The sequence below is a fragment of the Galeopterus variegatus genome, unplaced genomic scaffold (assembly GCF_000696425.1).
Source record: "Galeopterus variegatus unplaced genomic scaffold, G_variegatus-3.0.2 Scaffold2472, whole genome shotgun sequence".
NCBI lineage: Eukaryota > Metazoa > Chordata > Mammalia > Dermoptera > Cynocephalidae > Galeopterus > Galeopterus variegatus.
In genome coordinates, this window is record NW_007728583.1 from 215,318 (window position 1) to 241,682 (window position 26,365).

The window sequence follows — 26,365 nt, forward strand, 5'->3', positions numbered from 1 at the left end:
AAAAAAAAAAAAAAGATGACTGGTAAGGGGATCTTAACCCTTGACTTGGTGTTGTCAGCACCACGCTCAGCCAGTGAGCGAACCGGCCATCCCTATATGGGATCCGAACCCGGGGCCTCGGTGTTATCAGCACCGCACTCTCCCGAGTGAGCCATGGGCCGGCCCCCAAGAGAAAATTTCAATAAAGCTTATCAGCATCCGTTTGTGCTAAGACATGATTGTTCATAAAACGATGCTCGCAGCAGCAAAACACTGGAAACAATCCAAATGTCCACTTAGAGAAGAATATGTATGTCACACAATGTAACATTATATATGTGTGAAAAAGAATAAGCTACAGCTATATGCAATAACATGGTAATATTAGAAAAATTATGCATGAAAAAACCCTATGATTCTATTTTTACGATACTCAAAAACAGAACTAATTATTGTTTTGGCATACATGTAGCTATATTTTTTAAGCAAGAGCATGATAAACACAACATTTAGGTCAATGGGTGCCTCTCCACAAGAGGCAGGGGCATGGGATGAGGAGAAATTCATAATTTGATGTTGATTTTTGCCAGGGTGCTAGTTCTTGGATTGTGTGGTGGGTTCATAGCATTCATATCATTTAAAAATAAAATAAAATAGACCAATAATGACACCATGTTGCAAACCAACAGTTACAATAATTCCAATCTTGTGTACGTGAGTTCCTATGCCACCCCCTACACACAGGCATAAAACTAAAAACAGCACACAAGACTGTCCCTTCCCTTTTTCCCATAGCCCTACCTGTGTTCGAGCATTGAGCAGCTGCTGGAAACTCTCAACCTCTTTGCTGTCATCTGCAGCCCGCTCCTAAGGGAAGACAAAAGGAAATGGCAATTTGGGGGAGAGCAGTCCCCTTCATTCCATGTTTACTATGCTTAGTCAAACACTGCGCCAGACTCCAAGAGTAAAACACTGAAAAAGACAGACATAATCTCTGCCCTCATAGAGCTAACAGAGCAGTGGGGAAAACTGAATTATCTGGGTAGGGAAACAGGGAGAAGGAGCATCTGTTACCATCAGCACTCCCAGCATCATGTCATAGTTATTGATCAGAAACACAAGCTGCTCCTTCCTTGAGGAGAATTCAGCTGCCACTCGGAGGACAAAATTCTCTACCTCCACCTGAAAAAGCCAAAAGGAAGAAGTGACATGAGAAAGCAAGGTCATCTGGACCCTCCTTATGCTCCTCCCACAGCAGAGCCTTGCTGCTGGGAAGTCTCTCCTGCCCTACCCTCACCTGTAGCTGTCCCAGCCGCTGCATCGTCCGTTCATTGGGAATTGTCTGATTGATGCTGACAAGAGCAGAGGAGAACTCTGCATATCGGCGTGTGATCTAGGAGAAAGAGAGTGGGAAGAAAAGGCACACCAAGCCCCTGACCCAACCAACACAACCTCCCAACTTCCATGGCCAACCAACCTACATGTGACTCCTGCCTCCAATCCCTCCTACCAACAGGGCCCGACTCACCATGAGTCTGACCACACTCCTCGACTGCCCCTCACATAGTATAGTACAGCCCTCGACACAACTGTGACCTTGGCCAACCTCCACAGTGAAGTTTAGAGCACTACCTTTCAAGGACCCCTTTGTTACCCTTGCTCTCACTCACATAGTGGGGCCGAGTATCCAGCCCCCCAAGGCGCTGAGGGTCAGTGTTTCGGACACTCTCGACATTCATCTCCAGGATCAGCTCAAACCGTGGCCACAGCAAGGCAAGCACCTGTTCCCAGTACCTGTGGGCTTAATCAGAATCAGAGGTCAGCTGGCAAAAAATGCTGGGGGTGGGGAGGTGTTTGGAGGCAGTGGGGCATCCTTCAGGTTCATGGTCAATGGCTGTTGGGGATGGGGTGTGAAAGGTGGGTCAGAAAGCAGCAGTACTGGGCCGAGCCCGTGGCACACTCGGGAGAGTGCGGCACTGGGAGCGCAGTGGCGCTCCTGCCGTGGGTTTGGATCCTATATAGGGATGGCCGGTACGATGCGCTCACTGGCTGGGCGCGGTGCGACCGGTCACAAAAAGGACAAAAAAAAAAAAAAAAAAAAAAAAAAAGCAGCAGTACTGCTTCCAAACATGATGAATGGAAATAAGGGTCAATGATATCAGCCAGTAGGAACCCAGGGGTCAGGGAGGAGTTGTGTAAGATCAAGTGTTCAAGGCCTGCAGGGCATTAAAGATCAGAATTCAGTGACCTGTCCAGGGCAGGAACATCCCTCTTTGCTGCAATGTTGCGGAATCGGAGAACAATGTGGATACAGAGAAAAACAGCAATGGCATCGTAGCAGTCAACTAAGTCAGCAGTACTGCTTCCAAACATGATGAATGGAAATAAGGGTCAATGATATCAGCCAGTAGGAACCCAGGGGTCAGGGAGGAGTTGTGTAAGATCAAGTGTTCAAGGCCTGCAGGGCATTAAAGATCAGAATTCAGTGACCTGTCCAGGGCAGGAACATCCCTCTTTGCTGCAATGTTGCGGAATCGGAGAACAATGTGGATACAGAGAAAAACAGCAATGGCATCGTAGCAGTCAACTAAGTAGGACTCCAGGTGTTTCTGTGATTTAGGGACAAGCAGAGGATTGGAAGAGAATGTTTGTTAGTTTGTCACTCCCAGCAGCTATGGACAAATGCATGTGTTTCTCTGAAGATGAGGCACGGGGCTGGAGAAACCTAAAAGGGAAATGTCCCTCCCTTTCTGCCCACTGCCACTCAGATGGTCCCGCTGTCTTGCTCACCAGGCTCCAAGATCAAAACCCTATCACAGCAGAATTCAGGGCTGAGCCTGGGTCAGGGGTTAGAGCACCAAGGTTCAGGGGCCCCTCAATTTTCAGGTACTATTGCCTGGGTGTGAATCAGCAGTAGGGGTAGTCTCAGGGACCCCAAGTTTTGAGGTTTTCATGGGGAGTCACACTGTGAGTACAGGCTTAGAGATTTCAGAATGAGGGGATCCTGGTTTCAGTACTACAGGGGTTGTGACCCCACAATGGTACTGATGAGGACTGAGGATAAAGGGGTTTGAGAACACAAGAAATAGTGATCTTACCAGGGTCATGTTGAGTGTACGGCCCATGACAGCATGGAATAGGTCATGCGCAGCTGGGCCAGACACAACAAAAAATTCACAGATGAAAAGATATTCACGGCAGGAATTGTCTAGGAGGGCATAGTGCTGGCTGCGGAAGAGGGCCTCAAATGGATACTATGAGGGAAGGGGTAAAGAAGAGAGACAGAAGGATGAACTCCAAAACTGACTCCCCATAGATATGGTTGGAAAAAATCAGCAAACTTGGGTAACAGAGCTCGGAAAAACTTTCCCATCCAACCTAAGTCCAGGCTGTGAAAGGGCATCCTGAATGGGTGCTGAAAAGGTGGCGGAACACAAGAGGCACCAGAGGAAGAGCCCACTACACTTGCTGTTGCAGCCACCTCAACACCTGCCTCATGACAGTCATTCCCCTCAGCCAACCTCTCCCCATGCATGCTCTTAGGTCAACGGTTCCCACTCCTTTTCCCATCACAGCAGGCTAGAGCGATCAGAGAAGGCTACTCTCAGTTCTAAGGGGATTTGATACAGGGGCCTGCAGGTTGGGAAGCTTTGCCCTGAGGTCTGGCCTTTCCTTTCTCTGTGCTTAGTCCCCTTCATGACTGTAACTTGTTCTTCCTCATACCCTCTGCTCTCCCCGCTGGGCTGTATGTGGCACCAGGATGGGCGCCTCAAGTTCAGTGGGGGAGATGACAGAGCCACGGGTGCCCAGGGTGAAGATGGTATTCCTGCTTCGGAGGGATGGCTTTGAGAAGAATCGTGAGAAAGGTCAGAGTCAGGGAAAACGATGAGACCACAACTGGGCCCAAAGACTTGTTATCTCCAGGGATCCCAAGAAGTCACTCATAGCCTAGACATCCCTCTTATCCATCCCACTTAACCTGACATCTGTGAGTGACTTCAGGGAATCTCTACAGGCCCTGAAATCACATGCAAAACTATATATCAAAATGATATGTGCATTTTCCTGGGGAGGGAGGCCACAGTCTTCATCACATTCTCAAAGGTTATGATCCCACAGAAAAAGGTAAGAAGCTGTGCCTTGGAGGCTGGAGCCAGAAGTCCTCCCACTCTCAAGGTCTGGCACAAGGGGTTCCCAGTTCTAGGATATCTTTCTTTGCTGTATCTTCCATGCCCATTAGATCATCTTTCTCAGCAACTTCCTCATACTAGAGAAAATAGAAAAGAGAACTGGTACCATCTCTTCCCACAGTGCAATAAAAATTTCCTGTCCCTCCTTACCCAGGGATGTCCCCTCTCCCAGTCCAAGTGCTCAGGAATGCCTCTCCCTCCTTGGCCTCACCTGCACCTTCATGAGTCGCCCCAGGTAAGAGCGGTAATAAGACAGATAGATCTTGCTCAGCGTCTCCACGTATTCATCCTTGATCTCCTTTGCTGTTGCTCGTTCGTTGCCCAGTAGGAACTGATAGAAGAACCTGGGGAAGGGGATCCAGGAACAAGTCAGTCTCCCTGTCTGCCCAAGAAACCAGACACCTACTTGGAGCTCTTCAAAAGATCAGAGGCCATCCCGTGCCCTTCCTTTGGGTGGTAACCTGTACTTCAGCAGGGCCGTCTGAGGGATCTGATAGTTGGTCATTGGTTTTCTGAAGGAATAAATCTTCTGGAGGATGAACTCTCTAATCTTCGTCACTGCCTAGATGTCGTGAACCAAACACAGGGCATGAAGCTGCAACCCTTTTACTGTATGGAAGGAAGTGGGGGAAGTGACAAATGCTAAACACAGGAGGAAAGGTGGAGAATACCTCTTTGGCACTTCTTAAGATTTTCAGAGAAACCCAGAGAGGCAAGAATTAGCTCTGCTGGGAAAAGGTAGGGTGAAGTTTTAGGGGACAGGCTATAATGACCTCTGCCAGGGAAATCCAGGGTATAAGTCTTGGGGAAGCCATTTCTAGTAGTCTCTGGGGTATCCACCCCCACCTTGACCCGGAGCCGGTCGAGCACTCCTCTGACATCTGCACAGGCAGCTGTGCCTCTAGCTTCCTGTTCTCTGACTGCTGCTGCCTTGGCATCCAGCTCCTGCAGCTGCTCCAGGAACCTGGACTCTGTCACAGGAGCCTCCAGAATTGCCCTGGGTAACAGGGAGGGGTGGGATGGGTTAGAAGGGAGACCCAGACATCCCTAAATCAGACCCAAACCTCACCCTTTATATCCAACCTCTGTCAACTCCACCTTCTTACACTCCACCGTATAGGTAGGATATATATATGAAGTTTTCTATTTCTGGACCTCTCCCTCCACATAAGCCTTGGACCCCCTCACTACACACCTGACCTTGGATCATTCCTAATCTTTGATGCCTAAAGCATGCATCAAGGTTAGAAATGGTTGTCAACCTACCACTAATTTCTGGAAGGGACCTGATGATGTGGAGCCAGGAGACCCATGTGGTAAATAGGGTAGGTCACCCCAGTCCATCTTCCTGCTGTGTACACTGTGACCCTTAAAACGACTGACTCACGTAACCAGAGCAGAGGGCACCACCAGACCATCAACCAGCTCCCCAAGTTTCCCCCGAACAGCCTGGCGGTTTCGAAGTCGAATATTCATGGCTCCTGACTGTTCCTGCAGTATCCGGATCTCAGAGCTGATGGAGCTGAGGTCACTCTGAAAAGCTCCCAACATCTGCTCCATGCGCTGGGGGGAGGGTAGAAGATGTTGCTGGAGTGTCACAAGGTTGACAGGGGACAAGTGGGCCAGCTAAGTCTCTTGGTGAACTTGCCAGTATCTACCAGCTCCTGAGGGTGGCAGATGAGGAGGTACCCCAAAGATCGCCAGGAAATAACATGAGTTATGACAGTAACAACAAAACAGGCTGCTGAGGTCATCCTGAAAGTGACCCTGACCTGTCCCCACATGAGGTTGATGACCTAAAGAATGGCACCAGAGGTCATGATCTGTTTCAAGAGTTATTTGGGGACACAGGTCATGGTTACTAACCTCCAGGACAGCATCACAGGCTGTGATCTGGTTGTGCAGAGATGCTATATTCTCACTCTCTTGAATATCTAACTCACAAAAAGTTAAGGGGCCTCAAGATGAAAACGGAAATCCTTAGACCTGAAGAACCTCTCCAATTTCTCCCCGAAGTGACAGAAACCTCAAAGAAACGTCAGCCCCAGCTGGGGTGTCTGCACCACACCCCACAAAAACCCTTCCGTCTGCTGGAGGATACAATCACGAATGGATTTCTGCTCAATCTGCTGTAGCTCCAGCTCAACCTGCTTTGAATAGTGACGGAGATCCACACCCTGAGAGAACATAAAGATGACACGTTAGGAGGAAGTCACAGTGAAGGGACACTGGAAAAGAATCAGTGAAAGGCTAAAGGGTAAGAGACCAGGGTGATATTACAAGAGACTGCTTTTTTTTTTCCCTTAGGGAGGAGGGTGGGCGGAGGGGCAGATGAGTACAGTGGAAAGCCTCACCGTTTTAAGCGCTTCCTTTACTAACTCGTCCTCCAGATTTGCCTGAATATGAACTGAAAATAGAAGTTTATCATAAGGGTCCAGCTCCACAGCTCCCTTTCCTCACATTGAGCATCTGCACACCAGTCTCTGCCTTATTCCTTCCAGACCCCATGCCTCTCAGATCACAGGTACTCTGCACCCACACCGCGCCTTCACTTACCATCCACTTCATCCAGGATGAATTCATCAGAGGTGATATCCAACTCCCCAAGTTGCAGTGGCTCTTGGAGCCCAGGACCACCCCCCTGGAGAGATACAAGGAGGGAGGGGAAGAACAAAATATAATTGGATACCCCCAATCCTTCAAGTGAGGGTGGGGGAGTTTTACTGGGGAGTCATAGGCACTGAGTCAAAATATTCTAAGAGTTTCACACTGTACACAGTCCACAACTTCGGGCTGATGGGTAGGGAATATGACAAGGAGTCAGGCAATCCATAAAGACGGTGGAGGTGTCCAAATGAGGAAATTAAGAATTGAGGGGGACAGAGCAGAACTTGAAGTTGAATGTAGGACCCTCGGACTCCTGCTATCTCAGGTGTTCTATCACTACACCTCTGAGGGACCCCAGACTTACTAAAAATGTCAGCTAACACATAATGTTTTCTTACATGCCTGGTGCCATCTTCCACATAGTCATTCATCTAATCCTAACGACAAACTATAAGGTAGGTCTTATTACCTTCAACTTATAGGTGTGGAAAGCGATGGCACAGAGAAGCTGGTTAACTTGCCCAAGGACACAAAGCGTGTAAGTGTCAGAGCTGGAATTAGAACCTAGGCGGTGTGGCTCAGAAGCCATGTTCTTAACCTTTACATTGCATTGTTCAACCGAAAATGTTGGGTGGGGGGCGGGGGGGGTTGAAATTTTGCCCCCGGAACCTGACTTTCAGCCATTCTAGTCCCCGCTCAGGCTCAGGTCAGATCCCAGGGAAGGGGATGGGGAGCCCAACAGATAGCATCACCAGTAGCAACCGAGCTCCCACTCTTATGTCTAAACCCAGCCCAGGCCTTTCTGACGCGAGAACGACCGAACAAGACTACCGAGAAGAAATAGCCCCGCGCTCTCACCAGGGGGCCCTCCTCCTCCTCGATATCTGAGGCCCCAGCCCGCAACACCAGCTCCCGGGCGGCGGCCGCCATGGTCGCAGCGGCGGCCATTCCCCGCAGCCTCACTTCCGGCAGCTGTCAGTCCTGGCGAGTCTTTCCTGGAGTGGAACTACAAGTACCAGCGTGTCTTGCACATTGCAAAATTGATTCCAGATATTTTAGTTAAATTGTTTGACTATACCCTTCCCTTTTCGGTTCTAACCACTCCACCCCAGTGCAAATAAGAATGTGGACAAGCACAATCTCGCCCCGGAACCTTCGCTGCTCTTGCACCCTTGAATTTTACGGACTGTAAAGAAAGACCGCACCGGAAGTTGTGACACCCAAGCCAGACTCAAGTCGACTCTCTCCGCGCTGAAGCAGTTTCCGGAAGCTCTTCTCCTAGATTACCCCGCCTCTTCCGCCTGGAAGCGATATAAGACTATTGCGTCACTTCCGCTCTCTCTTCCACAGGAGGCCTGCACGTTGGCCTTGTTTTTGCAGCAATGGTAAGACTGGAGCCCGTGCCGGTATCCGGCGACATCGGAACCGGGGCTGGGAAGATCGGCTGTCAAGGTGCCGAGAGCGCCCCATCCTGGGGGCCTGCAACTTTCTGCATGGAGACTTGGATCCCGCCTCTGGGAAGGGATAACCAAAGACTTCCAGTTCCGAGGAAGGGTCACTCTCCGGGCGTCCGAAAGCTGCCGAAGGCTTGGGCGTTTGTGGAGACCTCAGGCCTCCGCCACGCAGAGTGTACCTTTGGGAACGGGGAGAAAGACCTGCCTCCTCTTTCCAGTGGTTGCATTTTCCCGAGCTTGAACGTTACATGTTCCTTCTCTCTGCAGTACTGAGGAGTTTGAGTTTGTCGTTATGGGAAAATCTAAGGGGTGGGATGGGCGGTCGTTGCTCTCTCTGTGACAAGCTTAACGTTCCTGTTTGAGGTTGTTTGTTCACCTTAGCGACCTTACGGTTTGATGATAGTTCATGGTGTCTTATTTTTTCTCCATACTCTTTCAATCAGTCTCTAGTGATCCCTGAGAAGTTCCAGCACATTTTGCGAGTACTCAACACCAACATCGATGGGCGGCGGAAAATAGCATTTGCCATCACTGCTATTAAGGTAATGTAGGGTAAGGAAAATGCAAATGAAACTTGGGTGGTTAAAACCTATGATTTAAAATAGACAAGGTTGGGGCAACAAGTTGCATCCAGATCACCTCTGCTGCTGAGCTAAGAAAAGTCAAAGGGTTAAGGGGATTAGTTATTCCCTTAACCCTTACCATGTTTACCACAAGAAGTAAGTAGTAAAAACCAGAAACTGTCCTAAGGTCAAGCCAAAACATCTCACTTGGGGAGGTGGGGAGTGGGTATGGTTGCCTACCTGAATTCACTAAAATTCTCCTGGATCATCAGCTTGTGAGATCCCTTCTAGATGGGGTTTCTTCCAACTCCACCCCCTTCCTCTCTCAGTGCATCATAACGGTAACCATTCCTGTGAAATTTATATACCCTGAAAATTGTATAACTATTGTACATCTTGAGGGATGAGTAAAAAATGCCAACAGATTCTGAGTGAAGAAACCTATAGTTGGGGGTTGGAGGGGTGTGAGCAGGACATTGACTTAGATGCCAAAGGTGAAATTCAGTGCTTCCTTTCAGTTGAAGTGGGAACCAGTACATGTCTGGCTTGTTGCAAGAATTGGTGAATGCATTCTCTTTATGAAGCTAATGAACTGGCATTAACAGATAGGGGCATAATTGTTTTCTTTTAATCAAAACAATTAGTTGTGGAAATAGCTAATGTCCTTCTTGCCTACCAGTATATACATTATATAGGGGCAGGGCTAGGCCTGTCTTGCTCACAATCTCCAGCTTCTGGTACATGGTAGGCAGTCATACTAGGGATACTGTTGCTGGTTTTGAGGGATTTAAAGAAAACTGATAAAATTTCATACCGGGATAAAATTAAGGGAGTCTGCTTAGCTGGAGGGATGCTCAAATAGACTTAAAGATGGGTCTGTATTTATCAAAAGATAAGTTATATTAAACAGTTATTCCTAGCTTTGATTAATGAGGTTTATCATGTTCCCTTGATTTTTCATTCTGTACTGCAGGGAGCACAGCTCTCATTTGTTCTTAAATGGTATAGAAGAAGATTGCTTTCTTCTGTTAGACAGTCTTTCTGTGAAACTAGTAAAATTCAGTACCTATTTCAGAAAGTTGTGCTATGAAGCTTAAGTGAGATAGTGAATGTAAAAGATGAGTATGGTTAATAGGATGCTTCTGCTAAACCTGACCTCTCTGCTTCTCAAATTGGCAGTGTTTGTAATTACTTTGGGTTTCCTTTGTAGTCAACTTACAACTCATGAAAAAACAGCTTAACTGAGGCATCTTCAGGTGGTTTGTGAGAGTCTGATAATAGAAGCTTTTTGGGAAGAATGGAAGTTTACACAGGCAGGGGGGTGTTTATTGAGAGGTAATGTTTGTAGATGCTGTGAAATTATTCTATGCCATCCTCATTGTTTCCACTTGTTTATTGCTGAGTATTCTTTAAGGTTGGTCTTCTGCTCTTCCTCTAAATCAGGGTGATAACTGCAGTTTATGGGTTACTTGGAAACGTGGAGGAGGAGGGAGCTGGAGCTGGTCACAATGCCTGGGAGGTATCCACTGGCCTTGTTAACAAGGAAGTCTTGTCCTGCCAAAATGCCAGTGCCCTCATGAGTAACACAGCAATGCCAAGTTGGTGTCAGCTCTTCTGTTGTATAGTCCAGGTCTTTCAACTACAAAGATGAGAGTGAAACATTCACATCTGTACATATTTAAGTTAAATTTGAGAGAGACTTAGACCCTGTTCTTCTGAATCAACCTGATAATTTGATCCTAGGTCACTTTCTTACAGAGAGGAAGTACCATCTGTTTTAGTTTACTAGGGCTACTGTAATAAGTTAAAGCTGGCTTAAAACAACAGAAATTTATTCTCTCAGCTCTGGAGGCCAAAAATCAGGAGTCAGCAGAACCATGATCCCTCTGAAGGCTCTAAGAATCCTGCCTTACCTCTTCCTGTCTGCTGATGATTGTCAGTGATCCTTGGCTTTTAGCTGCATTGCTCCAGTCTCTGTCTCTGTCATCATGTGGCCTTCTTCCTTCTGTGTTTCTGTGTCCTCTCTTAACAAGGTCACCAGTTATTGGATTTAGGGCCCACCCTAATCCAACATAACCTCATTTTACCTAATTGTTTCTGTAAAGGTAAGGTTACATTGTGAGGTTTCAGGTGGACATAATGGGGGGCAGGTGGCTGTATTTAACCCAGCACATATGTCATCCTTCACTATCCAAACGAGTTTGGTTCATGTGTTCAGATGGCAAGAGGTGCCAGCACTGGTGCTGATATGCCACCACCAATGTAAGTTTGCTTCCTAGATACTGGTCATCTCTGGGAACTGATAAAATCAAGTTTGTCATTTTGGAAGATTTTGATCGTGAAGATACTGTGACTTGCCCAAAGAATTGTGACCCTTAGAGACTGAGCACAAAGGACAGTCCTATACCTTGACCAACCTCGTTAACTTGCAAGACCCAGGTTTTGCTGCATCAGCTTGGAAAGACAAGCCCTTTGTTCTCCACAATGTAGAAATCAAAAGGCACTTACTGACAACTATAGTTGATAGACAGTGAGAAAAAAGATCCTGCTTTTAAGGGGTTACTATCTATCCCAAGTTCTGTTTTTGATCTAGCCCTGCCCATAAACAAAGTTTCTTTCTCCTTTCTACTTAATGGTTAGGCTTTATATCTGCAAAGGTGGGTAAGGGAAGGGTGATCTGGGAAATTGTAAAGCACTAGATTATTGCAGGACCTACCTTTATGGGCTTTTTGAATAATGTGCTATAAGGGAAACCAAAAAAACATATTCAAGCCTGGTTCCAAAACCTCTCCTCAGGGTGTGGGGCGAAGATATGCTCATGTGGTGTTGAGGAAAGCAGATATTGACCTCACCAAGAGGGCAGGAGAGCTCACTGAGGATGAGGTGAGGACAAGAAAAGGGGTGGGGGTTGGGCCTACCTTTGAAAGGGGATTATTTAGATCTGACCTTGTTCTGCGTGCCAGGTGGAACGTGTGATTACCATTATGCAGAATCCACGCCAGTACAAGATCCCAGACTGGTTCTTGAACAGACAGAAGGATGTAAAGGATGGAAAATACAGTCAGGTGCGTATTGAGATGGGAGGGATTGGAGAAAAGGAGGTGGGAAGGCTCGAATTAGAAATGGGTATAGGAGGTCGGGGAGTAAAATAAATGTGCCTCACCTTCTCCTCTGAATGCAGGTCCTGGCCAATGGGCTGGACAACAAGCTCCGTGAAGATCTGGAGCGACTGAAGAAGATTCGGGCCCATAGAGGGCTGCGCCACTTTTGGGGGTGAGTAGGGGGCAGTTTCATCTCCCTACCTGCCCCTAGACACCCAGTGTTTTTCCTCAAGCTCAATCTTCCTCGTTGCAAAACTTCATGCTGTGTATGACCTGTGACCCTTCTCTTTTCACCTGCAGCCTTCGTGTCCGAGGCCAGCACACCAAGACCACTGGTCGTCGTGGCCGTACCGTGGGTGTGTCTAAGAAGAAATAATCTGTAGGCCTTGTCTGTTAATAAATAGTTCCTATACCTATGGTTTCCTTCTTTGTGGTTCTCTCCTTCGGGTGATACTGATGCTGGGCCCCGTTGGTCATTTCTCCCTTTCCACTTACCTGGGGGTTTCCCCACTCACCTGCCCGAACTGCCATTGGATCTTAGCAATGGTGATGCCACTTCTCCCACCTGAAGTAACTCTCTATGTAGCTAGTGATGTCCCACCCTGGAAAGTATGTACTGGTATGAGGGAGCAGCAACATTCACAGGCTTGAGGGGGAGCCCAGACCTGTTTTAAGACAACCAAGTCCCCTTGTGTTGGTGTTTGGAGCAGTTGTGGAGTGTGCGGGTAGCTGAGCTTAGCCAGTCGCATCTCAGGTGGGTTATTTGCAGGTCTTGACCACCCTAGGTTTCTAAAAGATGGGGTCCGGTATGTAGTCCAAAATCGGAAAATTGGTTGTGGGCTGGTGCATATAAAATTAGCTACGGGGGCAAAAACAGGCACGGACTTAGGTGACCCGGAAGGGCTGGGCTCCCGGCAGAGAGGTGAAGCGTGTGGGGGGGGGGGTCAGGGGGGGGAGCAGGAGGACAAAGCGGTCCGATTGCATTTCACACGGCCCCGCTCCCTCCCGCTCGGATTCTGCCGCGCTGCTCAGACGCCGCTTCCGGCGGGGATGATGTGAACGCGCAGCGCGGAAGCGGGCTGGAGGGAGGCGGGGGAGGGGCCGTTGGCATAGCAATCGGCCAGCCATGGAGCCAATACTGGAGGCGGGCTCGCGAAGACAAGGTAACCATCCTGGCAGCTCCAGCAGTGGTCCCAGCCTGCGCCGCCTCCCCTCTCCGCCCAAGGTGCGCTGGTACTGGCCGCGTGCTCCACCCACCCCATCCCAGGTGTGGCCGGTTAGGGGCCCTCCCTTGACCCGCACCCGGGCGATCTCCGCGCTCCATCCTCTAACCGCCCTCCTCTCCCTCCAGATCCCTTGACTGCCACACCATGCCCCTCAGCCTCTTCCGACGCCTTCTTCTTGCCACTCTCCTGGTGGCGATCGTCTGGACCCTCTTTGGGCCCTCGGGGATAGGGGAGGAGCTGCTGAGCCTCTCGCTAACCTCCCTGCTTCCGGTCCCAGCCTCGCCAGGGCCGCCCCTGGCCCTGCCCCGCCTCTTGATCCCGAACCATGAGGCCTGCGGTGGTCCCGGCGCCCCTCCCTTCCTGCTAATCCTGGTGTGCACGGCCCCAGAGAATCTGAACCAGAGAAACGCCATTCGGGCCTCGTGGGGCGGACTGCGCGAGGCGCGGGGGCTCAGGGTACAGACGCTTTTCCTGTTGGGAGAGCCCAAGGAGCAGCACCCTTCCTGGGGCCCCCACAGCAACGAACTGGCCAGGGAGTCAGCGGCCCAGGGGGACATCTTGCAGGCGGCCTTCCAGGACTCCTACCGCAACCTCACTCTCAAGACCCTCAGCGGGCTGAACTGGGCCAACAAACACTGCCCCATGGCCCGCTACATCCTCAAGACAGACGACGATGTGTATGTCAACGTCCCTGAACTGGTATCAGAGCTGGTCCTTCGAGGAGGCCGTTGGGAGCAATGGGAAAGGGTCATGGAGCCCCAAAAAGAGGCTGCGATTGGAGATGAAAAGCCAGGAGGCCAGGCCTTAGGGGGAGAGGCAGTGCCTCTTCTGTACCTGGGCCGTGTGCACTGGCGAGTGAACCCCTCTCGGACACCAGGGGGCCGGCACTGTGTATCAGAGGAGCAGTGGCCTCACACCTGGGGCCCCTTCCCACCCTACGCCTCGGGCACAGGGTATGTGCTGTCAGCTTCAGCTGTGCAGCTCATTCTGAAGGTGGCTAGCCGGGCACCCCCTCTGCCATTGGAGGATGTCTTTGTGGGGGTAAGTGCCAGACGAGGAGGCCTTGCCCCAACCCACTGTGTCAAGCTGGCTGGCGCCACTCACTACCCCCTGGACCGGTGCTGCTATGGGAAATTCCTGCTGACATCCCACAAGTTGGACCCCTGGAAAATGCAAGAAGCCTGGAGGCTGGTGGGTGGCTCTGATGGGGAAAGGACTGCGCCCTTCTGCTCCTGGCTCCAGGGTATACTGGGCATCCTGCGGTGTCGAGTAATAGCCTGGCTTCATAGCTGAGAGTTCCTGGGGCAACAGGAGAGGACTGAGGAGCTGAGGGTCCAACCAGCACCCCCAGGACCTTCTCTCTCCCAGGCCTAAGGCAGAGGCCCTAGCTGGCTGCAGCTATCTATGAGCTAGTTTCCTCATATCAGACCCTCAGTCTCATCAAAGACCAGGGATATAGGAGACACCTAAGAGCCTGGCCTGCCAGCCCCAAGGATGGTCATCAGGAAGAAATAAAAATGCTGGGATTGTTCTCTCCAGCCAGGGCAGAAGAGGGGCATGAGCTCCTCAATAAACTTGTCTCTCCACCTCTTCGAGTGCAGTGTGGTCTTCACCAGGGCTCTCGGAATACAAACCCAGAGAGCCCAGAGGCTGCCAGACCCTGTTGGATGGGAAGGACATCTCCAGGGACGTGGAGAGAGAGGACAGCCTCCCTGAGAAGGAATGCCCCCAAAAGGCAAGGCTAAGGCGACAGCAACCATGGGATATGGGGTTGGGACAGGCAGCACACTACCTCTGGTCCTACAGTAGCCCCATACTGGGCAAGGAAGAGGGGGACAGGTCCACAGGATGATCCAGACACATTATCCAAAAAATTGCCTTCCTTTTTAATACCAACCCACCCCAGCAGCCAGCTTTCCACCACTAGTTGGGGAGGAGGCCACATTGCCCCCCGTCATTCCAGGGAACAGTCATTTCCCTACAGGTGATTCTGGGGAGAGACTGTTGTTCCCAGGCCATCCTGGAGCCTGGCTCAGTGCACAAATCTGTCCAGGGCAGATGGCCAGGTGCCCATGGGCTTGGCCTTCTCTTGCTTATGCTGCTGCTGCTCCTGAAGGCTCTGCCGGACCTTGTCCTGGGAGGCAAGGGGAGGACACAGGGGCAAGGTGAGAATTGGCAGGCTGGCAAGGCCAGAGGCACAAGAAGGAGGGTGTAACCTGTGGGGCCCTAGGTGTGAGGCACTCATTTACCCTGTGCTCCTTGTCCATGACCTTCCTCTTCCTCTTCACCAGGTTTGCCGTAGAGCTGCGGCCCTTCTGCTTTGGCTTTGGCTGGAAGGGGGCCTTGGCCTCGGGGTCATAGCCCTGACAGAGGGGACAGGAATGAAAACTTTAACAGCCTCAGAGTCAGGGAACTGGCAGCACCCACCTGCTGTGCCATACTTCTGGGGACAGGCCCATGGAGGGGAGAAGAGGTGGGGGTGAGGAAGGGCCTGGGCGCTCAGGGCCTGCTCCATACCAGCCTCTCTATCCGCTCCTTCTTTTGCTGCTCCAAAGAGATGATGTCAACCTCCGCCAGGGCTCGTGGGTCTAGACAAATGAGCTCTGCAGGTACCTGAGGATATGTATCATAGAGGGACAGGAATGGGTAACAAGCCACAGGAGGGTGGCACCAAAGAGACAGAAGCCAGGGAGGTTGCTGAACCCCACTCTTCCTAGGACCCCCAGGATGACAGCACTGCCCCAAACCACACACAGACAACCTCTCCAGCAGAGGGAGCTCACCTTCTCCAGCAGAGCTTTCACCTCCCACTCCTGGCGCTGCTTCCGGCTTCTGTAAGGGTTACTCTCCAGGCCATCGAAGTTGGGCTCAGCAGCCCCTGGAGGGAGGGAAGAGCATGGAGCCATAAGCAAGAACCCAGTCCAACATCTCCAGCACTACCAAGCCCCTTGCTCTTGGCTGTCTTAGGCCCATCCAGAGTTCATTCACCTCGAGCCCCATGCCCTGTCCCACTCACCAGGGACCAGCATGCTGGTGATGCCTCCACTGTGCCCCACCCCCAACACATCTTCAAAGGGGCAGAACTGAAGGCCATGCACGTGGCCAGAAAGCCGATGGGTGAGGTAGGGCTTCTCCAGGGAGGGTGGGCTGGCCTTGCCCTGCCCTGCCCATATGTTGACGACATCACCCATTCCCACAACCAGGAGTCCCCGCTGGGAGAAGGATAGGTGCCCTGCTCCCTGGGGCAGAGTCCGAGCGCTCAGAGGCTCGAACGTCCCTCGCAAGTCAAAGATCTTCAGCTGGTGGTCCAGGCCAGATGTGGCCATGTACCTGGTGGGGGAAAGGGAATCAATTAATCTGTCAGCATGAGTTCACTAAGCAAGCCTGTGCTCAGACTCCAGGCATCAAGTCTGGATGGGGGGAAAAAAATAAAAATAATCACTACCATCCCACTAAACATTCCACAGGTATGACTAAGTTAAGCCTCACACAACTCAGTACTATTTTTATTTCTCTTTTACAGATGAGGAAACCGAAACTCAGAGAAAGGAAATGTGTTAGTGAATGATTGAACTAGGACTCAAGTCAGGCCTGTTTCTTTAGTGTCTGCCCTCTCACCTACCATCACCATACTCCCCTCTCAAGACACTTGAATCAAGGGAAGAACACACACAACAGTGTACCTAATTCTTATGTTCCACTGCACGGACAGGCAAACAAAGCAGCTCACAAAGGGAAAGAGCATGTGCAGTGGGCAAGGAAGGCTTAATGGGAAAGGTGGGATTTGAGCCATTCTAGATAATTCTCAAGAAAGCACAAGAAACATACAGCAGGTAGAGATGCATTAACACCAGAGTGTGGAGACAGTGAGACGGAAGCAGAGGTTTGTTCTGAGGGCTGGTGAGAAATATGGTGAAGAAAATCAGGTGGACATAAATAGTACGGTTTTCTATTTTTGTGGCTGGCTGGTAAGGGGATCCGAACCCTTCACGTTTGTGTTATCGCACCGCGCTCTAACCAACTGAGCTATCCAGTCAGCTCTGTAGGGCTTCTTTAAAGTCAGACTTTAAACTCAGCTCATTATCATAACAATGCTTTCTGGCAATGAAAAATCACAAATTGAAGACTGTACAGACTTGAGAAAACCTACTTAGAAAGTAGTGAAGTACAGTGGTTCCCCTTTATCTGTGGGCGATATGCTCCAAGGCCCCCAGTCAATGCCAGAAACCACAGACAATACCAAACCCAATTGCTATCTTTTTTTGTTTTTCTTTTTGTTTTGTTTCAGTGGCTGGCTGGTACTAGGATACGACCAATTGCTATTGATCAGAACACATTTCTGTTCGTGTCTTCCACCCACAAACCTAATGTCTTTTCCATCTTAACTAAGCACTTATCACATACTGTGGCTGCAGCTTTTGTAGTTTGAGGTGCGGCAGCAAAACTAGCACAAGTTTTTCCTTCACAATTTCACAAAAAATTCGTTCTTACTGTAGATCTTAGTAACCTCAGCATACGACTTTTTTTTCTTTCCTTATTAAGTTGAAAACTTTCACCTTTTCACTTAAAGGAAGCACTTTACAGCTTCTCTTTAGCATATCCAAATTGCCAGCATCACTACTCTTGCATTTTGGAACCATTATTAAGTCAAATAAGGGCAACTTAAACACAAGTACCATGATACCTTGAGAGTCAATCTGATAACCAAGATGGTTACTAAGTGACAACGGGCAGGTGGCATATACAGCTGGACAAAGGGATGATTCACATCCCAGGCTGGCCAAAGCAGGACTACATGAGATTTCATGACACTACTCAGAACAGTGTGCAATTTTAAACCTATAAACTATTTCTGGAATTTTCCATTTAATATTTTTGGAAGGCAGTTTACTGCAGGTAACTGAAACCACAGAGAGCAAAACAGCAAATGGGGGGGGGGGACTACAGTAATGCACTAGAAGACCCTGCCCTGTCTCTCTCTTTGCTTTCAGGAAGGGCAAGGTTGGTGACCAAGTCCTCTCAAGGATCATGCACTGCATAAGGTGTTTAGTTTCAGATTCTGGAGTTTATCTCTGTTCAAGTTGTTCATAAAAGAGAGGGACCAACCAGCCAGGCGATATATATTTGCCAAGGGGCCAGGCTGGCACAGACATGGAATAAAAAGGATGGAACCAAATCACTTGTACACAAAGATACATATTTGCCAAAGGGCCAAGGATGGTCTTTTTTGCTTTGGCTGTGAACTCAGGAGGGGACTGAAGAGTTCCTATGAGCAGAGACTCATCCTGTGATGGAGCCCAGTAGATGCTCAGCTGGGTACTTCTGACAAGACATCATCATTAGGGCCCCAACTCCATCAGAGAAGAAGGCCATCAGTACAAACCAGGAATGACTGAGGGCTCCTGGGACACAGGGTCACTCCTTTCGGTGAACTGACAAGGGCACATGCTGGCTGCTCTCCCCCTGACAAATCCATCTATGGGATCCCCTGGGTAAATACCAGCCCAGCAACCAGGTGGGAGTCCAGGCCACACTACCATACTACTACATTTGCAAGAAGCAGTTCAGCTTTGAGAAGCTAATCCAATCTAAGGCTAATGCAGACTTCCAGAAAACCCCCTGAGAAAGATGGTCAGCTTCATCTCTGGAGCTCCCATGGCCTGTCTGAGGAGCTCTTGAGGAGGTCCAGAGATCAGCAGGGATGTGCCTGAGAACAAGGACCAGAACTGTTCCACATTGAGGTGTTGACTAAACCCCAGGCCTCAGTGAACTAAAAAGCCTTAGGCACAGGAGCAGCTGAGACCCAGGCAGCCCAAGAAGGCAAACTACAGCTTAGGCCCAGTGGCCCACAGAAGGCAAAAAGCCTCAGGCACGCCTCCCCACTGTCCTAGAGCCAGGCTGGCACAGACATGGAGTAAAAAGGATGGAACCAAATCACTTGTCCACAAAGATACAACTATGGAAGGCCAAGGGGTCCAAGCATTCCTAAGCCTTTCATAAGTTGGTGGCCACTGGACTTTTCCTTTTCCTATGCATTTGCTTATTGATTTTCTTTAAGACAACTTGTAAATAAACTTAGGTAGTTTAGACTTATTATAGGAGATTCCTGAGCAGCAGTGTAAAGGAGAAAAGCAACTTGTGGGAAAGATTATTTTGACAACACCACCCAGGACATGTCAGGAAGATCTGGAGGCTGGAAACAGGCTGTATCGCTAGTGTCTATTGGACAAAGATGGAGAGAAACAGAGCTGGGAGGGACCCCTGAGGAAAAGCAGTCAGGACTTCATAGGTGGTCATGAGTAGTAATGAGGCAATGCCACCAAAGAAAGTATCAGGGCCAGGGGACCCAGAAAACACTCAGTAAACAGAACTTTTGATCCCCATTATTACTGATGGCTGAAGAACATGGGAGCTATGCAGCTAGCTGGAGGAGTCAAAGATGTCAAAATCTGAGTGACAGGAAAATTCGGAGTGAATAGGAACAGACAAGGAAGAACTCTGGGAGTGGTAACCTATCCAGGGATGATAGAAGACAGCTGAGTAGAAACCAAATGCACCACCGGGCCAATCATTCCGTAAACTACGGCCACCTCCGTTTGTACATAAAGTGTAACTGGACCACCACACCAGGGTAGGCTCAATGTTCATCCTTATATCCCCAGAACCTCTCAGCATAGAGCCCAGCCCACAGCAGTTGCCCAGTGAATGCCTGGCAGGTGAAAGGAATTAGAGGAAAATACAAATCAGACAGAACAGCCTTGGGAAAAAAAGATTATCTTTAATGAGGACGATGATGAGTGCAGCACTCCATCTTTGCTAGGCACTGTGCTAAACTTTCCATAAACCTTAGCTCATTCTAATGTAAGGGGTTTACACCAATGCCTGGCAAACTAACACCCATGAGCCAAATCTGGCCCACCATCTACTTCTATACAGCCCACCAGCTGAGAATGGTTTTTACATTTTTAAATGGTTGAAAAAAAAAAGAATATTTTGAGACTTGTGAAAAGTAAATGAAATTATTATTTCAGTGTCCACAAATAAAGTTTTACTGGAACATACCAAAGTAGATTCCTTTTTTTAATTAAAAAATTTTAATTTAAAAGTAAAGCATTTAAGCATTCATTTACTTATGCTGTGGCTACTTTCACTCTATATCAGTCAAATAGTCACGATAGAAACTGTGCATGGATCTTATCAATTTGCACTGCCGCTTGGCACACTACAAGCCACAGTAACACAGTTATAACTTGACAGCATTTTGAGCACCTCACACAACACCTATCTCATCACCTATCTGTGTGAAAAGATGTTCTCAAAGATGAAATACATAAAATCTCTCTACAGATCATCATTAACAGATGAACATTCGCAATCAAGTTTGATGATTTGGAACACTAACTTTGAACCTCAACTAGGCAAAATGTTATCCCCCCAAAAAGGAACTCAGTGCTGGCCAGTTAGCTCAGGTGGTTAGAGCACGGTGTTGTAACACCAAGGTCAAGGGTTCAGATCCCCATATGGGCCAGCAGCCAAAAAAATTTTTTTTAATTAAAAAAAAAAGGAATCCAATTCTTGCCGTTAGTACACCTATATTACAAGGATAGCATATTCAATTTCTATACTTTCAATTTAATCCCTTAAAAATTTGTTTTCTCATTATTTAAGTACCTATACAATACCCTTGATTTTGCCTCCTGGCCAGCATAACCTATAATTTTTTTTTTGGGGGGGGGGCTGCTGGCTGATATGGGGATCTGAACCCTTGACCTTGGTGTCGTCAACACTGAGCTAACCAGCCAGACCTATATTTTCTTTCTGGCTCTTCACAGAAAAAGTTTGCTGACCCCTGATCTAGAACACTCATATCCCCACTCGCAGGGTGAGGAAACTGTGGCACACGGAGGTTATGGCTGGTCAGTGTTAACAGCAGGATTTAAACCCAGGCAGCCTGGCTGCAGTCTGTACTCCCGAAGGCAGACTGCCTTCCATACCTTTCTGCCCAGCTGTGACCCCAACACATCATCCCCAAGCAACTGACTTACGTGCCTGTAGAATCCACTGTCACAGCCCGGACCCCACCACGGTGACAGAGAATTTTTGCCAGTGGCTCCTTCATGGCAGGACTCCATAAAGACACAGTACCTGCAAATAAGAGAAGAACTAAAGTTACTAATACTATCCTAACCCTGAGGTTGTTGAGCCTGGGATTAGATGGTGATGGAGTTTAAATGTGTTGTCCCCTCCAAAACTCTTGTGGAAATTTGATCTCCAATGTGGCAGTGTTGGAAACTGACTGAGTCATGGGGGCAGATCCCTTATGAATGGATTAATGCTCTCCCTGGGGGAAAGTAATGCTTCCCCTGGGGTGGAAGTAATGAGTGAGTTCTAGCTCTATTAGTTCCTGTGAGAGCTCGTTGCTGAAAAAGACCCTGGCACCTCCTCTCTCTCTTGCTTCCTCTCGCCATGTGATCTGCTTGTACCCGCCAGCTCCCTGCCACTTTCCACCACGAGTAGAAGCAGCCTGAGGCCCGTGCCAGATGCAGCTGTCCCAGAATCGTAAGCCAAATAAACCTCTTTCCTTTATAAATTATCCAGTCGCAGGTATTTCTGTTATAGCAACACAAAATTGACTAAAACAGATGGGGACTTGGGCCGGCCCGGTGACGCACTGCTACAGTGCGCCGCTTGGGAAGCGTGGCGGCGCTCCCGCCGCGGGTTCGGCTCCCACATACAGACCGGTTCCCGCTCACTGGCTGCGCGCGGTGCGGGCGCAACACCGAGGGTTGCGATCCCGTTGCCATCCCCGGTGCGGGCGTGACACCGAGGGTTGCGATCCCGTTACCGGTCAGTATAAAAGACAAAAAGGAAAAAAAAATGTATTATTGTTTTATGGGTAATTGAAGAGTTTGGCTAAGACAGTGGACTCTGAGAGCACATCCTAAAAATAAACAGAAAATTCTTGGCCAGACCGTGCCAAGCACTTTCCTTGTATTATCTCACCAACTCCTCACAGCAACCCCAAGAGATATGGTGCATCAGTATCCCCCATTTTCATAGGTAGGGAACTGAGGCTCAGAAAGGTTGAGCACTTACATGGAGTCACACAGCCCCTTGCTAGGGGAAGGGAGCCAAACAGATGGGGACTCAAGACCAAGAGGTAACAAGAGAGGGAAGTAAAGAGTAATCTTAAGGGACTTGCAAAATGCAAATACAGAAGAAAAGCAGGTCTGGATGTTCAGAGAGTCAAAGCTAGGCCAGGCACTGACCATTGCTGTGTCCGAGATGGATGACGGCATTGTAAGGGTTCTGAGTCATGACATCCAGCCGCCCAGCCCTAGCATTCAGAGCTGCCACGATCTTCCCCACCGACACATCCAGGTAGGTCAGAAACCCTGTCTCTGACTGAAACAGAGAAAGACAGAATGACAGAGTCTGATTTCCCTCTGCCTTCCCTCTACTGGAGTCCTAGAGGAGAAGTAGTCTTCCCAAGGGCTGCCACCCAGTCCCTGTGCTCCACAGCCACTCACAGCTGTGGCCAGGAGGAAGTGGAAGGGCAGGAACTCGAGCCGCGTTACTCTGTCACAGCGGCGGATGCAGTGGAGCTCGATCCCCTGGTTGTCATAGATGTGAAGCCAGCGGTTCTGAGCAACAGCAAGCAGTGCCTCAGAATGGAGAAATCTGGGGGCAGAGGAAGAGTGGTTCAATGGGAAATAGGGTCATAGGCTATCATTCAATCAGGGATGGGCTGTTTCACCCCCACTGACCGAATGTCCCGCACTGCCTCCATGACGTTGATCTCGCACATGAGCCTCTTTGTCACCCAGTCAAGGGCAGCCACATGACCCCGACGCCCTCCAAAAGCCAAGTGTCTGTTGGAGGTGGAGAACCAGACAGGATGTCAATGCAGGAAAGCACTCTGACTCAGACAGTTTGAGGTTTGCCCCAAGCCAGCCCCTCCTCTCTAGGTGAGAAGAGAGATGTTGCTATAGGTGGTCACCCTCAGATACAAGCAAATTGCAGGACCCTCGCCTCATCAACAACCCAAACATACAATGGGCATGGCTGGGGTGAGCATGGCTGAAGTGGTAAAGGAAACACAACCACGTCTTAGTTCAAGAGTCACTTGAATCCAACCTTACCTCCCAGTTCGAGAGTAGTTAAGTCTGTATGGTCCAAACTGCCTCAGATTCAAGTCAAAGTGCTAAGAAAAGGGAACAATAAAGAAAATAATGAAGAAAGAATAGGCTTCCCTCAATAATTCCCTCTTCTAATCCCTATTCTTCTCTCATCACCAATCAACCCACTGGGCCCTTTCAGGCTCACTTTGGCTGCACTTGCAATGTCCACAGCCTCCACGATGTCAGCCTGGCGTATCTTTGCTGTGTCTTCCCCATCCTCCCCTTCCAGAAACCTGAAAGCGAGGGTTAGGACTGCAGTAAGGCTTCCCAGTACAGGGTAGGTGTACCAACACAAAAATGAGAGAGTCCCATAAATCAGGGGCGGGGGAGGCTCAGTTAGGGTCCACTCACCCAGGTTCCTCAGCAAGCAGCAACTCAGAACGAGCAGCTTTGACACTGGTTTCCTCTTCCTCGGCTTCAGCCACCTCAAGTCTGCTTCGAGTTTTGGGCTTAGAATGTGGTAGCTAGAACATTGTTGGTGGGGGAAGAGTGGGAGAAGAACCAAGAGAATATGTAGGGTCACAGGAAGGCCACCTGGCCCAGCCTTTGTCCACTCACCCAAACACTCCTGCCTCCAACCCTTCCCCACTCTTCCGCTGGTCCTCACCTTTTTGGATTTGTCAATGCGACAGAACTTCTGGGCCACCTCCACAGGGATTGGAGCAGGGCCTGGGAATGGGTCCTGGGCCTGGGACAAGGAGAAAACAGTTAGCAGACAGGCTCGTGTTGACCTCAACCCCTTTCACTCTCAAAGCACAAGTAGACCTGCCCCGCCAGCCATCAGGTCCTAGGCTCACCCCGGACAAGCTCCGCTGGGGGTCCGGATTCTTCCATTCTCGGGGTTTCTTCGGGAGCTGGGGCTTCTTGGAGATCCGAGACTTCTTTGGAATGCAAGCGTTCTTTGGCCTCTGGGGGCGGAACTGCCGATTCCTCTTCTTGTTAGGAGTGGGCCCTGGAGAGGCTCCGGCAGTGGTCGGATCCGTCTCTTCCTCCCAGTATCGCCGCCGTTTCTATGAAAAAATGTGAAGCCCTAATACTCCGCAGCCCACGCCCTGTCCCCCGGCCTCCCCCCTCCGCGACCCCGCAGCTAAAAACTTCCCTTTCTACCCAGAGAGGCCTCTACCTTGCTCTTGGCCTGAAGTTTGTCCTTCTTGGGTGGGACACCCCTGCCCGGCTTGGGGGCTGTCTCCATCTCGCCCACCGAACGACGATCCACGTGCAAAACTCCTCTCAGCTGTCGCACGGTCGGCTCGGAAACTCACGGAAGTCTTCTGGCCCTCATCCACTCAGCGCCGTGCCAGGTCTGAAGCCTTCTCAGCGTCATCTTGAATAAGGGCGCGCTCTCCTTTGAGGGGCGGGGCAGGCCTGGCACCGCTACCCCAAGCGGCAGCTTATGCCCGAGTAATGAAAGAAAGGCAAGTCCGGGGTCAGGGCCAAAGTAACGGTGCAGCTTCTTTTTCCAGATTAGTTTTCTCATGTTGCTCACAACTTTCCGAGTCCAGTCTTTTTGGCAGAACGCCATTCATTAAACCTGTCAGAACTACATTTCCCGGCATGTGTTAGAAGACAACTTCCGGCGCCGTTTTTCCCAGCATTCCTTCTTTACTTCCGGGTTTATAATACTGAAGGGAGAACGTGAGCAGGTTAGGGTTTCGGTTGAGGGGCTTGGGGGTCTCGTTTCGCCCTCCACCCCCTGGGGCCGGGATAGAGTCGATATCTGGGACGGGAGAGGCTGCGGTGCCCGGAGGGGCTTCCTCTTGATAGTGCTGTCATTCTCGCAGGGCAGGCCAGAAAGGGGAGCTCAGGTACCTTCCAGAGAGTGAGAACCCGGCGCCCCTCTCCCGCTCCCCACTGGCTTTCATCCCCGCTATGGCTGAGCTGATCCAGAAGAAGCTGCAGGGAGAGGTGGAGAAATATCAACAGCTACAGAAGGGTAAGGGAGCAGGGTCGGTGTGGCCTCGCCCCAGTCCGCTCACAACCCAAAGCCATACCAAGATAAGGTTTTCTGCCCTATCTGGGCCCCCGCGTGCAGCTACTTCCGCACCTTAGTACTCTTCCCTGCCCACTGACCCGTTGTCCCCATCCTGGTCTACTTCCATAGATTTTTTTTTTTTTTCTTTTCTTTTTTTGACTAGGATCGTGGGGGTCGGTGGCACACTTGATGTTTCTAACCATGTCTTTCCTCCCACCCCCAGACTTAAGTAAATCCATGTCAGGGAGGCAGAAGCTTGAGGCACAACTAACAGAAAATAATATCGTGAAGGAGGTGAGGGACTGGGATTTGTGGGGCGAGGAAGGACCTGTGCTGGTTATGGTTCTAATCATATATGTCCCACTCCTCCATCAGGAACTGGCCCTGCTGGATGGGTCCAACGTGGTCTTTAAACTTCTGGGTCCCGTGCTGGTCAAACAGGAGCTGGGGGAGGCTCGGGCCACAGTGGGGAAGAGGCTGGACTATATCACAGCTGAAATGTGAGTCTGTCCCACCACCCTGAACTGACAGCATTGGAGTAGAGATATTGAGGAACTATTGTAGAGTAGCTTTTCATAGGAGACCCCAGTTTTCCAGCTCTGACCCCCTCTTCCCTTTTAAACCCCCTTTTCCTCCCTCTTCTAGATCTCGTTTTCCACCAATCTCTTTCTTGTTTTCAGCTCCCCTCAATAGTTAAGTCCCACTAATTTCTCCTTTTCTGCTTGTGTCCCTTGCCTCTCCTCAGTAAGCGATATGAATCCCAGCTCCAGGACCTTGAACGGCAGTCAGAGCAACAGAGGGAGACCCTTGCTCAGCTGCAGCAGGAGTTCCAGCGGGCCCAGGCAGCAAAGGCAGGGGCTCCTGGGAAGGCCTGACCCCATGGTGCGGGGAGGGAGGGAGGGAAACAAGGCAGCTCTAGGTTCTATACTGTAGCTAATAAAATGTAAAAGCACCTGGCTCTCTTTTCTGACCAGCCACTTCTGTCATAATTGTCTTCATCCATTCCCCCAGCCCCTTCCATCTATCTGAAATGTCTCAAACCTACTTCTTACCTGTACGAGTATATGCAATCCTTGACACTCCCTTAACTTG

At 49.8% G+C, this 26,365-nt stretch overlaps 5 protein-coding genes across 8 annotated transcripts in view; 3 read left to right on the forward strand and 2 right to left on the reverse strand.

Moving 5' to 3' along the window:
• VPS52 (vacuolar protein sorting 52 homolog (S. cerevisiae)) overlaps positions 1–7,834 on the reverse strand; it is an 18,262-nt gene extending 10,428 nt beyond the window's left edge. Inside the window, exons 1-17 of the mRNA XM_008581827.1 lie at positions 7,635–7,834; positions 6,726–6,810; positions 6,524–6,576; positions 6,271–6,346; positions 6,036–6,103; positions 5,557–5,732; positions 5,016–5,166; positions 4,631–4,731; positions 4,381–4,513; positions 4,189–4,246; positions 3,703–3,836; positions 3,078–3,233; positions 2,470–2,588; positions 1,650–1,773; positions 1,277–1,372; positions 1,054–1,161; positions 781–846 (exon numbers count right to left, since the gene is read on the reverse strand). Of these exons, the coding sequence (XP_008580049.1) occupies positions 781–846; positions 1,054–1,161; positions 1,277–1,372; positions 1,650–1,773; positions 2,470–2,588; positions 3,078–3,233; positions 3,703–3,836; positions 4,189–4,246; positions 4,381–4,513; positions 4,631–4,731; positions 5,016–5,166; positions 5,557–5,732; positions 6,036–6,103; positions 6,271–6,346; positions 6,524–6,576; positions 6,726–6,810; positions 7,635–7,724 (1,794 nt within the window). The 5' untranslated portion in view covers positions 7,725–7,834. The remainder of the gene's footprint in view (positions 1–780; positions 847–1,053; positions 1,162–1,276; positions 1,373–1,649; positions 1,774–2,469; positions 2,589–3,077; positions 3,234–3,702; positions 3,837–4,188; positions 4,247–4,380; positions 4,514–4,630; positions 4,732–5,015; positions 5,167–5,556; positions 5,733–6,035; positions 6,104–6,270; positions 6,347–6,523; positions 6,577–6,725; positions 6,811–7,634) is intronic.
• Positions 7,835–8,069: 235 nt separating this feature from the next.
• On the forward strand, positions 8,070–12,311 carry RPS18 (ribosomal protein S18). Its single transcript, XM_008581828.1, has 6 exons — positions 8,070–8,161; positions 8,674–8,772; positions 11,590–11,676; positions 11,757–11,858; positions 11,975–12,066; positions 12,195–12,311. The coding sequence occupies exons 1-6, from the start codon at positions 8,159–8,161 to the stop codon at positions 12,268–12,270; spliced, it is 459 nt and encodes a 152-aa protein (XP_008580050.1). The 5' UTR covers positions 8,070–8,158; the 3' UTR covers positions 12,271–12,311.
• A 682-nt stretch (positions 12,312–12,993) lies between these two features.
• B3GALT4 (UDP-Gal:betaGlcNAc beta 1,3-galactosyltransferase, polypeptide 4) lies at positions 12,994–14,709 on the forward strand. 2 transcript variants are annotated; one of them, XM_008581829.1, is made up of 2 exons: positions 12,994–13,057; positions 13,246–14,709. In XM_008581829.1, the coding sequence occupies exon 2, from the start codon at positions 13,265–13,267 to the stop codon at positions 14,411–14,413; it is 1,149 nt and encodes a 382-aa protein (XP_008580051.1). In that variant the 5' UTR covers positions 12,994–13,057; positions 13,246–13,264; the 3' UTR covers positions 14,414–14,709. The 2 variants fall into 2 exon arrangements, with proteins under 2 accessions (XP_008580051.1, XP_008580052.1); XM_008581830.1 differs by lacking the exon at positions 12,994–13,057 and adding an exon at positions 13,078–13,161.
• Positions 14,710–14,985: 276 nt separating this feature from the next.
• Positions 14,986–24,493, reverse strand: WDR46 (WD repeat domain 46). Its single transcript, XM_008581842.1, has 15 exons — positions 24,425–24,493; positions 24,099–24,311; positions 23,909–23,989; positions 23,653–23,765; positions 23,447–23,534; positions 23,263–23,324; positions 22,888–22,992; positions 22,651–22,801; positions 22,390–22,525; positions 21,166–21,265; positions 16,137–16,450; positions 15,904–15,998; positions 15,638–15,733; positions 15,370–15,483; positions 14,986–15,254 (listed from the first exon to the last, which is right to left on the reverse strand). Exons 1-15 carry the CDS (start codon positions 24,491–24,493, stop codon positions 15,153–15,155), a joined length of 1,839 nt encoding a protein of 612 aa, XP_008580064.1. The 3' UTR covers positions 14,986–15,152.
• A 385-nt stretch (positions 24,494–24,878) lies between these two features.
• PFDN6 (prefoldin subunit 6) lies at positions 24,879–26,246 on the forward strand. Of its 3 annotated transcripts, none has more exons than XM_008581832.1 (5): positions 24,879–24,944; positions 25,083–25,234; positions 25,497–25,567; positions 25,649–25,773; positions 26,019–26,246. In XM_008581832.1, exons 2-5 carry the CDS (start codon positions 25,171–25,173, stop codon positions 26,146–26,148), a joined length of 390 nt encoding a protein of 129 aa, XP_008580054.1. In that variant the 5' UTR covers positions 24,879–24,944; positions 25,083–25,170; the 3' UTR covers positions 26,149–26,246. The 3 variants fall into 3 exon arrangements, with proteins under 3 accessions (XP_008580054.1, XP_008580055.1, XP_008580053.1); XM_008581833.1 differs by having other exon boundaries at positions 24,890–24,944; positions 25,088–25,234; XM_008581831.1 differs by lacking the exon at positions 24,879–24,944 and having other exon boundaries at positions 24,952–25,234.
• Positions 26,247–26,365: the final 119 nt, after the last annotated feature.